The sequence below is a fragment of the Sorghum bicolor genome, chromosome 3, assembly GCF_000003195.3.
Source record: "Sorghum bicolor cultivar BTx623 chromosome 3, Sorghum_bicolor_NCBIv3, whole genome shotgun sequence".
Classification (NCBI taxonomy): domain Eukaryota; kingdom Viridiplantae; phylum Streptophyta; class Magnoliopsida; order Poales; family Poaceae; genus Sorghum; species Sorghum bicolor.
In genome coordinates, this window is record NC_012872.2 from 15,337,352 (window position 1) to 15,355,467 (window position 18,116).

At 44.1% G+C, this 18,116-nt stretch overlaps 2 protein-coding genes across 3 annotated transcripts; both read left to right on the forward strand.

Annotated features, from left to right (window-relative positions):
* On the forward strand, nucleotides 3,583–10,444 carry LOC8060342 (dual specificity protein phosphatase PHS1). Its single transcript, XM_002455488.2, has 11 exons — nucleotides 3,583–3,978; nucleotides 4,948–4,983; nucleotides 5,074–5,252; nucleotides 6,072–6,282; nucleotides 6,745–6,915; nucleotides 7,001–7,161; nucleotides 7,266–8,307; nucleotides 8,765–8,911; nucleotides 8,987–9,214; nucleotides 9,311–9,468; nucleotides 9,790–10,444. The coding sequence occupies exons 1-11, from the start codon at nucleotides 3,895–3,897 to the stop codon at nucleotides 10,157–10,159; spliced, it is 2,787 nt and encodes a 928-aa protein (XP_002455533.1). The 5' UTR covers nucleotides 3,583–3,894; the 3' UTR covers nucleotides 10,160–10,444.
* LOC8060343 lies at nucleotides 11,428–17,757 on the forward strand. Of its 2 annotated transcripts, XR_002451707.1 has the most exons (5): nucleotides 11,428–11,801; nucleotides 11,944–12,046; nucleotides 13,245–13,318; nucleotides 13,412–15,790; nucleotides 17,158–17,757. XR_002451707.1 is itself a non-coding variant. In XM_002455489.2 (4 exons), exons 1-4 carry the CDS (start codon nucleotides 11,559–11,561, stop codon nucleotides 14,429–14,431), a joined length of 1,440 nt encoding a protein of 479 aa, XP_002455534.1. In that variant the 5' UTR covers nucleotides 11,428–11,558; the 3' UTR covers nucleotides 14,432–17,757. The 2 variants fall into 2 exon arrangements, 1 of the variants encoding a protein (XP_002455534.1); XM_002455489.2 differs by having other exon boundaries at nucleotides 13,412–17,757.

The window sequence follows — 18,116 nt, forward strand, 5'->3', positions numbered from 1 at the left end:
CTCGCTGAGAAAACACTCACCGGACGCTAGCTTCTGGAGCACCGGACGCTGAGTCTGAGCGTCCGGTGCAGACAGTGCCTGGCCCAGCTAGGGTAAGGCACCGGACGATAGGCACCGGACGCTGGCTTGAGCGTCCGGTGGTGCGCGTCCGGTGGGTGGGCGTTTTGCGACCCTCTCTGCGCATGGGTCTGGTGAGCACCGGACGCTACCGGTGCTTAGCGTCCGGTGACCCACAGGTTTGCGGAACTCTCTGCGCATGAGTCCGGTGTGCACCGGACGCGTCTGGTGCTAACTTGCTCAGTGTCCGGTGCACTGCAGGTGACCGTTAGACTCTGACACGAGCGTTTCAAAAGGCAACACGTGGCTGTTGTTGGAGCACCGGACGCAGGTGTTGAGCGTCCGGTGCCCATTTAAGAGCGTCCGGTGACCCCGTATTTCGCCCAGTGAAAGAGCCAACGGCTCTATTTGTTTGAGGGGCTATAAATACGTGTTTGGCCAGCTTGGGGCTTACTCTCTTGGCATTCTAACATACTTGACATCCTTGTGAGCCTAAGCAAACACCTCCCACTCATCTCCTTCATAGATTATACATCTTTGTGAGATTGGGAGTGATTCCAAGTGCATTTGCTTGAGTGAGTGCATTTAGTGGCACTTGAGGATCGATTTGGCTGCGGTTTTCTTGTTACTCTTGGTGGTTGCCGCCACCTAGACGGCTTGGAGCAGCGGAGGAGCATTGGCACGAGTTGGTGATTGTTCGTGGCCATCTCCCGGAGATTGTGAGGGGTCTTGTACCTTCCCCGACGAAGAGCCGAAAGGTAACTCTAGTGGATTGATCGTGTCATTGAGCTACCTCACTTGTGGGTAGGTTCTTGTGTTGTCCTAGTGAGGACGAGGTTCGTGCTACACCTCTTAGCCACCGAACCACCAAGTGTTGGTCGACACAACGGAGACGTAGCGTGCCGGCAAGCACGTGAACCTCGGGGAAAAAATTGTGTGTCTCCTTTGTGATTGTTCATTGGATTTCTCCCGGTGATTGGACTTCATATTATTGATTGGTTCATCCCCTCTACGCGGCGGTATAAAGATCAAACTATCTCTTTTTACATTCCCGCAAACTAGAGTAGCTTACTTTCTTGTATAGAAACTTTAGGTAGCTTTCTAGTGTAAGCAGTGACATAGCTCTTGTGTGCCTAGTGATTATATCATCTAGAATTGTTGGATAGGTGGCTTGCAAACACTCCTTTAGAGCTAGAGCAAAAAGCTTCGCTTTGTTATTTACTAACCTCTCGCTCTAGTGAGTTTGTAGATTTTTAAATAGGCTATTCACCCCCCCCTCTAGCCATATTAGGACCTTTCAGCGTCCGGTGCTCACCGGACTCATGCGCAGAGAGGGTCGCCAAACCACCCGCACACCGGACGCTAAGCACCGGACTCACTCCGGTGCATCCGGTGGGAGTGTTTCTCAGCGAGAAACACTCCCACAACTTCTCCAAAAATCCCACCGGCGCAATAGAAAATATGCACTTCATTTTCTCGAAAAAACGCCGAATGTGTAAACCAATCCTCTCTCTACACTTCAAACTCCACCTCATTCTCAAAGTGTGCCAACACCACAATGTGTAAACCAACAAGTGCACGTGTGTTAGCATTTTCACAAACATTTTCTTCGAAGGAGTTAAGTTAGCTCACTAGGTTCAAAATGCATGCACATGAATAATGACACCTAGTGGCACTCGATAACCGCTTAGCCAAAGAATTCTCCTATTTATAGTACGGCTATCTATCCTAAATGTGATCACACCCTCTATGGTGTCGTGATCACCAAAACCAAAACCCTAAGCAATACCTTTGCCTTGATCTCCATAGGGTTTTGTTTTTCTCTTTCTTCTTTTCCAAGTTGAGCACTTGATCATCTTGTGGTCATCATTATCATCACCATGATCATCACTTGCTCCATCACTTGGCATGTACCAACCTCATTAAGTCTACACACACTTAGTAGAGAGGTTAGTACTAGGGTTCCATCAATTATCTAAAACCAAACTAGGGCTTTCAACAACACCTAGGACCTTGACTTTCTTGAAATCCTTCCAAACAGCTAAAGTCAATTTCCTTTTTTTTCCAAAGTCAGTATCTTCAGGTTCATCATCATCATCAATTTGTATTGGTTGAGAGTCATTGACAGACTCAGGTTATGAAATAAAAATCATAAGAGGGGTAGCATGCTTGAAATCAAACCCTAGTGATTTCAACAGTTGGAGTCCGCTGCCGGAGGATGAAGCTGATGGATTAGGCGAAGCACGCGGAGCTCCTTCAACCGCAAGACGACTTTTAGTCTTGGTGAACGTCCTTTTCGGTTGTGACATTGGAGCCTGGCAGAGTGCCTTTCGGTTTGCGGCACCAGTTGCCGGTATAAGCGCAACACACGACATGATAGCAGATGCATTAGCGGGTGCGGTTGCAGTAGTAGGCGCAACACCGCCAGCGCTCATGGCGTTTGGTGGCCGGTCCAAGACCGAGGTGGCGTCCCTTTGAGGACCGCCAGACGTGGGTTAGTCGTTATTCGAAAACGCGGTTTCGTGTAAAAAAAATAAACAGTGAACTAAATTAGCAATATTGTGGTGCTATGGATGTACATATATAAGTGTGAACAACAGTAGCAATGTACGTAACCAGAACTAGGAATAGCAATACATGTATGAATAAAACTACACATGTACATTGTTCTTAGATTTGAGTTCTCAGTTTCTGACCTTGCTTCACCATCAGCAGAGCTCATGGGGGATTCAGATCCAGGTGAATCCAGGATTCACCTTAGGGCTGCGGCAGCGAGGATCTGAGGCGCGAGTCGGGCTCAGCGTCGGGCGTCAGACCGGAGGATGTCGGAGCGGAGGGTGCTGGAGCCCCCAGAGTCGCGGTCAGGTTCCATTCAGGGCCGGCGTCGGGCTCGGGCACGGCAGTTGCGACTGGCGACTCGCGCGGTCGCGCCGACATCGCTGGGGAACGGGGACGAGCGCGACTCTCGAGCTCGAGCACTCGGGCTGGGGAACGGGGACGAGCGAGCGCGACTCTCGAGCTCGAGCACTCGGGCTGGGGAACGGGGACGAGCGCGACTCGCGCAGCCGTAGAGTCGTCGCGCCGGCGCCGCTGCCACTCGATTCGCTGGGGATGGGGAATGGCTTGGAGACTCTCGTGTGGAGTATTGGACTGCGCTGCGCCGCTGCGGGGGTGGGGAGTGGCCGGGTGGGGGCTAGGATTTAGGGTTAGCAGTTAGCAGCGCATATATATACTTTGGTGATAATGAGCCTCTTTACATGGGCCTGGGCGCCTGGCTCCCTCGATGGCTCTTCACGGGGCGGGGATCGGGGTCGGGGACCTGGGAACCATCCCCGTCCCCGCCATCCCCGACGGGAACAACTATTTTACCAGTTTTATCCCCGTGAGAATCAAATCTTCTCTATCCCCATTTCCTAATGGAAGAATTCCCCGCGGGGAATCAGGGATCGGTCCGCGTTGCCATCTTTAGCAGTTTAGCTGTGACGGTGATGCTAGCCTCCGTTCCCAAAAAGCAGTAACCACCCCACTGTGTACTGATCCACTCCACTCTCTACTTTCGTCTTCCCCTGCTTTTGTCTCTCTGGCGCGCTGTCTCCCCCCGGCTCTCCAGCAGGCAGTCACCATTACGGAAAAAGCCGACAACCGGACGGAAAGGGTGGAGCGGGGAGGAAAACTCGCGCAAGATCCCGCCTTTTCCGTTGGGGGTCTGACGGCCCCGCTCCCCCACCGGGAAGCCAAGCGGCCGCAAAGCACAGGCCGTAGTAGGCGGCGGTTGCTGAAACCTATATCACGCCAAGCGCTTGCGTAGTCAAGGGCTACCCGTGCCTTGCCCCTCCCATGGAACAGCGGGACGCCACGCAGCCAGAGGCGGCGGCGGAGGAGCGCGACCGGGAGCGGCCCTCCATTGTTCCTCCTCCCAAGGTGGGTTCCTTTCTCTTCTTTGGACTTGTGGTTTTGTGATCTGATGTGGTCTTGATTGATGCGCTGAGTTAGTCACTGTCGTAGTTTCTAGGCGGGTCAAAGAGTGAGAAGGGAGGGGGAGCTGTTGGCAAATCTGAAGCTTTACCTGCTTCGGGACATGGTTGCGAAATGCAGCTTGATTTAGGTTTGATATTGGTTCTTGATCCGGCTTGGTGTATCCGTGAGTCTTTCATTGCCATTTTCAAGTGCGCCTTTCCCCCAAATGCAGTGAGGCTTGATGCGGGCTTATTTGGAGGCCCATTTGATCATGAATGGGGGAAAGCAGTTTGTTCTCGTCTTGTTATTTCAATTTTTGCACAATGCATTATACTTGACCCAATGACACCTCCTGATCCAAACTAGATCAGCATCCTGCTTCAATTCGAGTTTATACATGCTAATTTCTCCAAAGGTAGGTCATGTGCCAAATCTTGGAACTTTCTTCCTTGTAAGACCAGGGAAGTATTTCTTTTTTCACTCCAGTTCGAGTTGAGCATATTAGGGATGTAAGTGGATTGCCCCAGATGAGTGATTGACCCATACATGAGTAGTTCATTTGGTTTACAAACACGTGATCCTGATGAGTAATGATCTACCAATTAAGTGAACACTGAACTCCTGACTAACTGCAGTGGGTTTTGAATTGACCCAACCACTTGCATCCGCGGAGCATAAGCTGGTAAATGGAAGAGTTAGTCTCGTGTTAGTGTTAGTTCTGTGGCCATGTACTCTTCTGTTTGCTAGAACTTGGTAATGCAGGCAATCTTGGTGCACAAAATTCCATCTGTTCATCTCCAGAAAAGAACTGCTTCAGATCTCTCCCTTTTTTTCTCTTATTTTTTCATCAATCAAGATATGCAATTAGAGTATTCTGAAATGTCTTGAAGCAGAAATACATAAATGTAATATAATTTTTTACATCTCTTACAGGAAAACGAGGATAGAGATCTGAAGCTATCTTCTCGTGTAAGTGTTGTTTCCCCAATGTTCATTTGTAATTTTAAATTTGATACTTTATCTTACTGAGTAAAACCAAACAAATCTGCTTGTGTTTAGGTGGTTTCTTTATTATTTGGTGGTGATATATCGACACCAGCACAAACATTTGAGAAATGGCTCTCATTAGTACGTAAGAGGAGTGGGGCTTTCCGGCCATCTGGGTTCCCACATCGAGGTTCAAGGATTGAAGTCATGCCAAGTGGGAGCTTCTCACTATTTGGTAGCGGGGACTTAAGGTTTGCTTTGTGGAATCCATCAGCATCCTATTATCCTTTAAAGATCACTTCATACCACTTAGTTGATTATCTGTAATTGCAAAATTAAGCTCTCATACCTTACAAACCTTATGGTGAAAATGTTGAATTATATTCCATCTTGCTTCAAATGAAAAATGGAATGCTGTGTGTTCCTGGAGAAAAAGTTAGTGCCCAAGAACAAGATTGAACCCTCTTTTACATTTCTCTTGTTAACTGAATTACCAGGAATAATTATCTGGAAAGTTGAATCCATGCCAACACATAGATTTCCCTATTGTCTTTTCTCTTGGGATTGTATGTTTGTAATGTGTTTATACCTCCCTACTATTCTCCTCCATTAAGATGCTCATCTGGACATAGACCAAACTTGAGGGAGTAATTTGGAATTTTTCCTATAATAATATATTATAATTAGACCCCAAATTGTAATCTTTGTTGCCAAGTTGATATATTAGATTTGTAATTATTATTAGGTGTAACTGTTATTATATAATGTGTAGATCTTGATTCTGGAATTGTCTCAAACAAAGAGGTGGCTCTAGATAGTATAATGATGGCAACATTATCAACAATGTGAGGAATAACATTTTACATATAATGAATTTGGCACAACATAACTTTTACACTTTGTTTGATTCTAAAGTTTTTTAGAATATAGAGCATGGATCTTAAGGGAATTTCACTTGCAAGATGAACTTGTATGAGTCATAAATTGTGAAAATATATCGGTTTTAAGCAGCAGCTTCATAAGCTTTCCGAGCTAACGTTGTTATTGTCTTTTTGCTGTGCCCACTGTAGTGAACACTTGATTAGAGAAGAACCAACAGGAAAAGATCCATTGGCCTGCGATCAGTCTCCTGAAATAAGCTTGTGGGAGAGACTTGGGAACTCTTCTGCACTGGACATTGAGTCATCTGAATTTTCATGGGATGTGTTGTCGTCTCTGCATCATACAGAACATAGTAGTAGTTCAGAGCAAACTGAAGATGAAATGAATAAAGCTCTTGAGGTTTGTCACAACCTGTTATGATGTCAATTTCAACATCTTGTGTAGTGGCCATTGTAGTGAGAAAGACTATTTGCTTCTGTAGTTCTGTTTATGAGACAAGTCAGCATGACAAACATATTATATTCTCCATCCACTTTCAGGGGAATATTTTAGTAGGGAATGGAAAGCTCTTCAAAGTAGATTTTATCAATTGATAAAAACTCAATATCACCATATTAAAAGCACTTCGAAATACAAACACAATTGATACTAGTTTTGTACACTAAGTATGCATGCAATTTGATATTCATCATTCAAAACTTACTATGTCTGACTTTCTCAAATTGAAATGCACTTGACAAACGTGGACAGAGGAAGTATTAAACATTCAAGCTCATATTCTTCTACTGCCATTTCACTTGTGAGTATCATCTATATTGATGCTTGCGATTAACATGCTGATTTCCATACCCTTGTATATAGGTGACTGTGAACTCTGGTGGTGTAGTGTTCTTTGCTCTATTTAGTTCTCCGGGTAACAGTGGAGTTCAAGAAGCGGCAGCTGTTATAAAATTCTCATCATCAAAGATGTCAACACAGGCAGAACGTTTGGGTTATGAGTTTGCAAGATTGCTCGGAGTCCATACACCACAAGTATATCGAAACCCCCAATTAATATTGTACAATTTGATTATGTATGGAGCAGCTATTTCTTATACAGCTTTTATAACAAATGCAGGCTAGAGTAGTATATAATTCTAGCTCAGAATGGCTGGCGATTAGGCATGCTGCAGAAAATGCACGAACAGTAGCAGTTTCAAATAGTGATGAGGTTGGTGAGATGACTTGCTCAGAGTTGTTAGAAGCTCTTGAGCTAAGCCGCTGCCTTCTACTAATGAGGTACTGTTGCAGTGTTACCTTATTAGGACAACCATACTAGCTATACACATTGTCTCTATGTGACCTGTATATTGGAGTTAAAATTTTGCATTCTGGCTTAGCAGTTATATTCATGGCTCCCCACTGCTTGAGAGTTCAAAGGCTTTCAATTCACGAGAAGCTGCTTGTGTTACTGCTTCATCACTGGGAAGGGTTTTGATGCTTGATCTGATACTGCGGAATGAGGACAGGCTCCCATGCCGTCAGCTTGGTTGGCGTGGTAATCCTGCAAACCTGATGATTTCAGATAAATCATCCTTGCGCAGTTTGGACAGATTGGATGATTTCAAGAGCTCTACAGATAGTTACAACCAACTGGTTACAAAATTTTTGCATAGAGAGAAGCGGTCACACTCCTTGAATGGAAAATTTGATTCACCAGGGTTGGATCCCATGCCACCAAAACTAGAAGCATTGATAAATGAAAAGGAAAATGCTGAAAGAACAAATGGCAATTTTCACATTGTAGCAATCGATACTGGTGTGCCCCGCCGCCCCCCTGCGGGGCGACGTGTCAAAGATCATGAGAGGTATCCCAAAGTAGTGGAGCTCATTTTGAATAGCTCAGATTACTCAGCAAGTATCCTATATGAAATTTCTGGTGGTAAGCTTGGGCATCCACAACCTGATGAGGTTACTTCCAGTGATTCTTGTTGCTCCCTTTCTGATGAAGATAGTGCTGCAGTGATTCATGAATTCCGAGGATCATTTCGTGCAGCTCTTAGGGACTTGGAGGGGTTCCATCTATTTCTTCTCCAACTTTACCAAAAACTGGATGGTGTTTTGCGAGTTTTCTTGTCCATAATTACTAAAACCTCTGAAGAATCAGACAATAATGATGCCGCCCTTTCCGATTTTCCTTCACCTGGAGCCAGCTATAGTACTCCTTGCCCTCCTAGTAAGCAACTGAACAATGAGCTTCATAGTGATTCTGAAATGCTGAAATCTGCAACGAAGTCCTCTTCTGCGGGATCCCGTGGAAGCTCAGATTCAGTTTCTCCTCTGTCCAGGGACAGTTGGAACAACAAGTACTTCAAGGGAAGTGCAGAGGCTCCCCGTAGTTTAAGAATGACAATGAAACTTCGTGATTTTTACAAAAACCCGAAGGTAAGAATCTCCTAAGTGAAAGTGAGAATTCATTTTTTTAAAAGGAAAGACATCCTTACATGATATCTGCTGTGATTGTTTCTCTCATTTCTTTTGTTCAGTGAAGTTATTTTCTTATCTAATTTAGTTCATTCACTGCAAGTAGTTTCTACTTTATTTCTATCGATGTAATTGTAGATTTTTTTGTTTTTTGTTTTTTTTTTTTTTGGGGGGGGGGGGGGGGGGGGTCATTTCTAGCCTAACCCCAACTGGTTTTGTTGTTTTCCTTTGGAATAGCCTACCTTTCTTTTTAATGATAGTCACAGCCAGTGTGCTGCAACAAGCTTTACAAAAGCTTGTATTGAAAACTCAAGTTACCCTGTTCAGTGAGCTTTTTTCTATGAGTTTGGCTTGTTTTTGTTGTTCATGTTGATTACGATTTACGAACCTCAACTAAAAATAATATTTGATGCTACAGGTTGATCCTGAAGTGCTTAAAGAGATTGAGCAGTGGAACGAAGCACTTAAGAACGATGTGATCAAATTTTGCCAAGATAACAATTTTCATTCTGGTTTCTTTGATGGAACTGAAAACAACATGGTAGCTGATGCCTATGAATTGAAGGTGAGTCTCAGGATATACCTAAACTTTGAACTCCATTTTAAGGAATTAGTGAGCTTGATAATACACCACTTGCAGGTGCGTCTTGAACACATCATTGAAAGGATAGCCTTGATTTCTGATGCTGCAAACACAGAACGACCTTCTCTTGTTGTCAACAACTTGTTCATAGGTGGGGCTCTGGCTGCAAGGTCTAAGTACACCCTACAGCATTTGGGCATTACCCATGTACTCTGTTTGTGTTCGAATGAGATTGGTCAATCCGATTCCCAATTTCCTGATGTTTTTGAATACAAGAACTTTTCAGTAAGAGCATCAATCTCTGTGGTTTAGGATTCCCATTTATGATGCCTAGATTCATAGTCACATATTTAAATTGAAAAATGTTGTGTTTTATTACAGATTAGTGATGATGATGATGCAAACATCAGTGATCTTTTTGAGGAAGCATCAGACTTTATTGATCATGTGGATCATGTTGGGGGCAAGGTTCTAGTTCATTGCTTTGAAGGGAAGAGTCGGAGTGCCACAGTCGTACTTGCCTATTTGATGCTTAGAGAGTAAGTCTTAACTTCTGCAGTTCTTCCACTTGCGACTGAAATTGCATGATAATGGCTGCACAAGAATTTTATTGGAGCTTTGCTATTGACATGAGGGCACTCACAATGCAGACTCTATCATAGAGTCTAAAGTTATTTATTACCTCGAACAATGTGGACTTGGAGTCTAAATAAGACTTGGAGTCTTATTTTTTCTACCTCTTTCTTCAATAAATATGTTGCCACATCAGCAAAATACCATAAATAATATGTAATTAAATGTCTTGGACTCTGTGATAGAGTCTTGCATTGTGAGTGCCCTGATAGAGCTGTATTCTTCAGGGGTTTCACTCTCGCAAAAGCCTGGAACTTACTGAAGAAAGTACACCGTCGAGCACAGCCAAACGATGGCTTCGCCAAGGCTCTCCTGGCCCTTGATAAGAGGCTGCATGGTAAGGTATCTATGGACTGGCAGCACAAGCGGCCAGAAATGAAGGTGTGCCCAATCTGCAGCAAGAATGTTGGTCTAAGTACGAGTTCGCTCAAGCTTCACCTGCAAAAGGCACACAAGCGGCTCTCTGCAGGCAGTGTAGACAGCGCCATGACCATGGAGATCCAGAAATCAATCGAGTCACTCCGGATCAGCCGAGGCGGAAGCCTGAGCCCGTCTCAGAAGCTGACCAAGGTGTTCACCAATGAGCTGAGCTTCTGATCTGTTTTCCTGTACTATAGCTGAGGCAATGTACTTGGCTCACACTGTCGTAACTTGTACTATTAGACTGAACTTTGGTGACTATAGACTATAGATTTAGTTCACACGCCTGTATGATTAGCACAAGAATGTTCAGGTATGAAGGGCGCACCACTAAGGAATAAGACTACGCTCTTGTACCTGTAGTCTGCAATTTGCAGTTTTCTTCTAATGTGATCTACAGAGTTATTATTGTATATTGTATGGATATTGTCCCGTGTTCATTCCTGTTGTTTGGTCTTTCAAGGTGGCACCTAAGGTACATTTTCTATGTGGTTTCTTACATAAAACAAGGTCCTGAGTCCTGGCCTGTATAAAAACAACAAAGGAAGGGAGGTTGATGAAAGTTGTCTTTTCCTCTAGTGAAAAGGAGTAAGTGCATCCCTACTATTTTTAAATGCCTTGTTGTGAATAAGTACTCTGTCCATAAAAAAATGCAACTACGGTAAAGTTTAATTAAGTTTACAGTAAATAGTATTCATATTTATGTCTCCAAATTAGTTTATTATGAAAGTATATTTCATAATGAATCTAATGATATCTATGTTGTATCACAAATGTTAGTATTTTTCTTGTATAAATTTGGTTAAATTTGAAAGCATTTGGTTTCTTGAAATGCGAAGATTATATTATTTTGTGGGCAGAGGGAGTATGTCTTAGCAATAAGAATTACATTATTCATAAAACAGTGTTTGGAAGCTAAGACATTGTTTAGTTCTGAAAAGTTTTTGATAGTGTAGCACTTTCGTTTGTATTTGACAATTATTATCCAACTATAGACTATAAGTAGGCTCAAAAGATTTGTTTCGTAAATTACAGACAAATTGTGCAATTAGTTTTTGTTCTTGTCTATATTTAGTGCTTCATGCATGTGCCGTAAGATTCGATGTGATGTGGAATCTTGAAAAGGTTTTGAATTTTGGGGTGATTTAAACAAGCCTAAGAAATGTTTTGTGTTTTCAGAAAGCAGTGTGGAAAATTTTGGAGTAGCTGCTAGTTTCTGTCAAGAACTTGGCGTAGCTAAATTTTTTCAAAAAAAGAGCTAAGAAGTAAAAAATTAGGTCATCCAAATCCAAGAAGCCTATGACCCCCGGTCCCCCGCTCCCTGGCTGTCTGGCAAAACCGGGCCCATTCCTGTTCAAATTCCGTGATTGTCAGGTGGGGCCCACCAAAATAGCGACCCGATCTCGATTCCTCGTCCCCGGGCCCCCACATCCAACGGTCATCTCCCCTCCGCTCCACGCCGCCACCGCTCTCCTCCTCGCGGCGCAAACCGCACCTCCACAGGAAACCCCAAGCGGCGGCCGTCCCTTCCGCGGCTCCGCCCGCCTCCCTCTGCTCTCCGATTCTAGCGGATTCCATGGCCAGAGGCGACGCCGGCGCGCTGGTGCCGGCACCGGCGCTGGCGCCCGCGCCCACTCCGGCCCAGGTCTACCTGCCCGCGTGGCGCCGCACGTACGACCGCCTCGTGAAGATGCTGCGCCAGGCGTACGCGCAGGCCGAGGAGCTCTCCGTCGAGCGCGAGCACCTCATCACCGAGCTCCAGTTCCTGCAGAGCGGCCTCCGCGAGCGCGAGGAGATCTCCCAGGCCCGCCTCCAGCAGGTACGAACGATTCGGGTCCCTGTCCGCGGGTTGTTTCTCTTTGCGATTGGATTCGGGGAAGGCCAGCTCTCCGCCGCCGCTGACGCGCGCTAGGTTTTCTTTCTTTTTTTTCCTTTTTTTTTTGCGCCATCTCTACTTCCAGATCTGTAAGCACGAGGAGGTCCGAAAGAGGGCCGTTGAGGCTGAGACGGCGGCGTGTCTTGGCGGCAAGGAGCTTCAGATTCACTGCTACCAGAAGCTCGCAGGTAAGGAAGGAGAGGAACCAAAGCTTCGACTGTTCCTCTTTGGGTTTCATCGTTATCTTGATACTTGTGTGCGTTTGAAATACTTGATTGATTCTCGCTGCTACCGTGGCTGCTACTGCCACGGCCATTGTATACTGAAACCAAACATTGCCTTAGCTTCGTGGGTTCCATTTCATATCCCTTTCATATTCGTTCTTTATGATAGGAGCTCTCTTGTAGTGACAGTTAGTTCTTTTCTGTGCCTGATTGCACTCTCTCGATTACTGAAGTTAGTTTGTCCTCTTTAGGTATATAGTACATATCTGTGCCAATTTCATTATGCTTTCTATGGCCCTTCGTGGGCACCTGCCCTTCCTTAGCCTACTTTTGCTGCTACTATAGAATAAGAATGAAAAAGCTTCATCTCTATTTGTTTCTGCTGTGTATTGTGTAGCTTAGAGTTGTCTCTTAACTTCTTAAGATTACATTGGTGTAAAACAGTCACCACACTAGAAGTTGGCACCTTATGGTAGCTACATCTCCACGTTGCGGTTTGAGATTCCAAATGTTATTGACTATGCCATGTGCATTATTTTATTTACTTTTGGATCTTACAGCAGCCTAGACTTGTACAACAAAATAGTTTCTTTATCAAGAACTTGAATGTTGGTTATTTTTCCCACCTACTCCCTCCGATCCGATTTATCTGGCGTACGAGCGTTTTTTAAATCGGTCACAATACCTGGCGGGCGGTAGTACCAAGGTATATGATCATTACTCCGGCGACGCATGCTGCATGCATGCAGCTGAACCGCTGCGCTAGCTAGTGTATACTCTCATGTCCGTGCCCTTCTAGACACTTGCTGATTGCTCCACCTGAATAAAAAACGATTTAGCTGCCGGCGGTATGATGGTATTCTAGGCGCAGCGAAGCACGGCAGTAAATAAGTGTGCGTGCCTCTATAGCCTCCTTGGTATCTGGTATATAGCCTCGTATGCCAGATAAATAGGAATGGAGGGAGTAATTGGGCTTTACAGCTGTGTTGAACCAGTTGGATTTGCAGCATTTTCCATATGGTTTACAGCTGTTTAGAAGACAAAGTATATGTTTGGCACCTTGTATATTCAGTTGTTCACTGCATCTCCATGTTGCATTTTGAGATTCTAACTTATTATTTTGGAAGTTAAAGTCAAACCTTCCCTTGTGTGCTCAAACCAGAACTTGCTGAGAATGATTTGGAGGACTTCAAAAGTTGTATTTTGAATTTGACTGCTGAAAATACTGAGCTAAAGGTAGTTACAAATACATGAGTTTAGTTTGCCTGGACCATTGTGGATTTCATATTGTCCATCTCACCGATTTTTCACCTTCTCTCATAATGCCAGGAAAAACTGAAGAAGTTTGAAAGTCAGATGGAGATTTGTACCGACAATTCAGATCACCAGAAAAGTGGGAAAGATATTAGGGAAGAGGTAAGGAAACTAAAGAAAGCTTACAAGATCCTGAGGTCAGAGAAGGACAAGGAAATTTCAGCATTACAAGCGAAAAAGAATTTTGTGTGTAACCAGCTTAAGACAATGGAAGAAGATTACAGAGGGGCCATTAAGAGCAAGAACATAGAGGTGAAGCAAGCACAAAAGCTTCTGCAGAATGTAGATGGGCTGCAAGTGGCATCCCAAAAGAAGGATGATGAAATCATTAGACTACAAGTTGAGGTGACAAATGCCAAAGAGAGGATGTCAATTCTTGAGGATGAGCTGCAAAAAATGCGCTCCTTGGTCAAGGATAAAGGTCTTCAAACTGATAAAAATGAAGATGATCAATCAGACACTAGTAAGATGTCGAAGAAGGATATTCATAAGGCAAACAGAAAATCTAAGTCTACAAGAACTTGCCAGGTCACACCTGATATATCAAGAATTTCCCAGGTCACACCTGATAGGCAAGAAGTGAAGACTACAAGAACATGTGCATCTGAGACTAATCAGAAGCGCAAGCGTAGCTGCTTCAAGTCCTCCCTGTCGTGTGTAAGTGAGATGTCGAAGAAGGATATTATTAAGGCAAACAGAAAATCTAAGTCTACAAAAACTTCCCAGGTCACACCTGATATATCAAGAACTTCCCAGGTTACACCTGATAGCCAACAAGTGAAGACTACAAGAACATGTGCGTCTGAGACTAATCAGAAGCGCAAGCGTAGCTCCTTTAGGTCCCCCCTGTCGTGTGTAAGTGAGATGTCGAAGAAGGATATTATTGAGGCAAACAGAAAATCTAAGTCTACAAAAACTTCCCAGGTCACACCTGATAGGCGAGAAGTGAAGACTACAAGAACACGTGCATCTGAGAGACTGAGACTAATCAGAAGCGCAAGCATAGCTCCTTCAAGTCCTCCCTGTCGTGTGTAAGTAAGATGTCGAAGAAGGATATTAATAAGGCAAACAGAAAATCTGAGTCTACAAGAACTTCCTAGGTCACACCTGAGGTGGACACTGTCTGGTTGCTTGGGTAAAGGTTTGCAGGCCAACTGAACTTGGTGGACTAGGGATCTCAGACTTAAAAACTATTGGCTGGGCATTAAGAATGCGATGGTTATGTCTGCAAAAAACAGAGCCTTTCTTTGCGGTGGCTGTTAGTTCGGAAGTCGGAGATGGTGAGCATACCCTTTTCTGGACTGATAGATGGCTGCATGGTCGGTGTATAGAAGAGCTGGCTCCTTGTTTATTTGCTGCCATCCCCAAAAGACGGACTAAGCAACGTATGGTCAAGGAAGCACTCACTAACCGTGCTTGGATTGCAGATATAAAGGGGGCTCTAACTGTTGGTGTAATTATGGATTATTTACATCTATGGGATTTAGTTTCAGCTACTGTTTTACAGCCAGAAAGTGAGGACAAACATATTTGGAGGCTTTCCTCTAATGGTCAATACTCAGCCAAGTCGGCATATGAGGGATTTTTCTTGGGAGCTACCCCATTTACACCATGGGAACTGATTTGGAAGACCTGGGCACCACCGAAATGTCGGTTCTTCATGTGGTTAGTAGCTCACAAGAAATGTTGGACAGCTGATCGCCTTGCACACCGGGGGCTGCCCTGCCCAGGTTGATGTCCACTGTGTGATCAAGAGGAGGAAACTATCAATCATCTTTGTGTTTTTGCTAGGGAGTTCTGGTTCCATCTGCTTAGACAGGTTGGTATACAGGCCTTATCTCCACAGCCTGTTGAAAACTCCTTCCTCGACTGGTGGGACAGAGCTAATGGTGCTATTCCTGAGCTTCTAAGGCAAGGGGTCAACTCCCTATTCATGCTAGGGGCTTGGATTCTTTGGAACCATAGCAATCGGTGTGTTTTTGATGGAGCGGCTCCAAGTATTGCTGGGGCCTTAGTCATGGCTGGTGAGGAACGCCGGCTGTGGACCTTAGCTGGGCTCGAGGACTCTCCCTTTTATCTGTTCGCCTCCGAGGTGTCTAGTTGCTTAGGTCTTTTCGGGTCGCGTTGTTAGCCAGCTTAGGAGAGCAAAATGTCTGTTGTGTTTTGCTGTTTGTGGGTGTGCGTTGAGTTGGGTTGAGTTTTGTAAGTGTGTTGGGCTCTTGCACCCTTTTTCTTCTTAATATATTATGCGTAGATCTCCTGCGTTTTCCGAAAAAAAATATATCAAGAACTTCCCAGGTCACACCTGATAGGCAAGAAGTGAAGACTACAAGATCACGTGCGTCTGACTAATCAGAACGCAAGCATAGCTCCTTCAAGTCCTTCCTGTCGTGTGTAAGTATTCCGTTTACTGGTATATAGTAGGCTCATATTGCACCGCCAACACATGATCTGTGACTATCAATTAGCAACACTTTTCATTTGTTATTCATGTATGATCAATGGCAATGTTGTTTTATTAAGTGAACTTGATCTGTTTTTCTAATGTGCATAAACAAATAGACTAATTGTTTAGCCGACCTAGAGTTCATCTAAAAGACTCTGGTAGGCTGTATGTATGAGTTGTGTCTTGCTGTAAATATGGATTGGTAATAGTTTGACAAGTTAGGTTTGGTTTGTATGATTTCAAAAATATGTCTCCTTCAGAAGCGTTCTTTCTGGAAGTGCTAAAATGAACTGCAGTGTGGAACTTTGGATTAATCAACCTGTCAACCTGTTCTACAATTATAGCCTGCAAATAGTAAATATGTACCAGTGTGTGCTCTTAAGTCTTAACTTAATCTGTACGACGTGTGATCTTGTTTGGGTGCATAGACAATGACGTGTGATCCTCTAATATTTTTTTATCCATAAATTTTATGCCTAATCCTCGGTGTTCTGCATGAATTGCATTCAATCTAAATGTGCACAGATAACAAACTGATGGAAAATATGTGTATTGTTCTCTTAGTTTTGATCCTTGTTGCAATGTCCTAATTCTTGGTGGTCCGCATGAGTTGCAGCCTGCTGTATATATGGACAAACAATAAATGTGATGGAATTTAGGTGAGCATCATGTGAGAGTCGTAGATGCTCTTAAAGGACCATTGCACATACACTAGAAGGATATGATAGAACATGAGGGTTGGGTTTCACCACCTAAAATGAGCAAGTGGCTGTTTGGTTGATTATGCTCATGGAAAATTATGCTCATGGAAAATATTATAATAACAAAAGGCAGATATACTGATACTATTTCCCTGAAATTTTCAATGCCCCATTTCTTTGTTCACCTGGATCAAGCACATGTTGCTGTAAACTTGGACAGAAATAAGTTGATCGAAACTAGGTAGTGTTCTCTTAATTCTGATTGGTGATAAAGGATCTGCAAAATAGTTTGTTGGTAGTTTTCTGATTTGTATTGCTTTGCATTGACTGAACTAGAGTTAATATTTAGATCTATTATGAACATGTGCAGTTCCACGCTCGATGGTCTTTGTGCTCTTTAAAAAAGAGCTGCTCCCTCAATTCCAAATTATAAGACGATTTGGCTTTTTTAGATGCATAGCTTTTGCTATGCCCTTAGATATACACAGTCGTACTTGCCTATTTGATACTTAGAGAGTAAGAGCCTTAACTTCTGCCACTTGCGACTGAATTGCATGATGATGGCTGCACAAGAATTTTGTTGGAGCTTTGCTATTGACATGTGTGCTTTTCAGGGGTTTCACTAGTGTAAAAAGCCTGGAACTTACTGAAGAAAGTACACCGTCGAGCACAGCCAAATGATGGCTTCGCCAAGGCTCACCTGGCCCTTGATAAGAGGCTGCATGGTAAGGTATCTACGGACTTTGGCAGCACAAGCGTCCAGAAATAAAGGTGTGCCCAATCTGCAGCAAGAATGTTGGTCCAAGTACGATGACTGTACGAGTTCACTCAAGCTGCACCTGCAGGCAGAGTGTTGACAGCACCATGACCATGGAGATCCAGATTCCAGAAATTGATCGAGTCACTCCGTATCAGCCGAGGAAGCCTGAGCCTGTCTCAGAAGCTGACCAAGGTGTTCCACCAGTGAGCTGAGCTTCTGTTCTGTTTTTCCTGTATTATAGTCGTAACTTGTACTATCAGACTGAACTTTAGCGACTGTAGGTTTAGCACACAAATGTTCAGGTATGAAGGGCGTGATACCAAAGAACAAGACTACGCTCTTGTATGTGTAGTCTGCAATGTCCGTCGAGGCACTGCTATTGTTCTCGACAACTGGTGTGAAATACAGTGGTACGAAAATATGATTCAGGTCGAGCCGTCGAGGCACTTGCTTATTACCGCTATAGACTGGCAATGCCTACTGCCTCGCTCGTTAAAAAGATCAACATCAGAGGCATATAAATCGACATGCTCTAGGTAGTTTCATTCCTGGTTATCCAGTGAATGCATCTACCGGTACCAGCAGACCTTTAAGCAACAAGAGCTAGATCCTGTTCAAAGCGTCCAAACTTGTTCTCGGAGTTAAGGCCATAAGGTCTAAATACAAAAGCGGGGTATAAAAAAGAGATCCTGTTCAAAGCTTTCTGTGAGGTCAGACACCAGAACTGCAGAACTAGAAGAACACTTGATTCCGCCGTGTTGGCAGCACAGGTAGATGACAAGTCAGCACTCAGCAGTACCTGTTTACCTCATT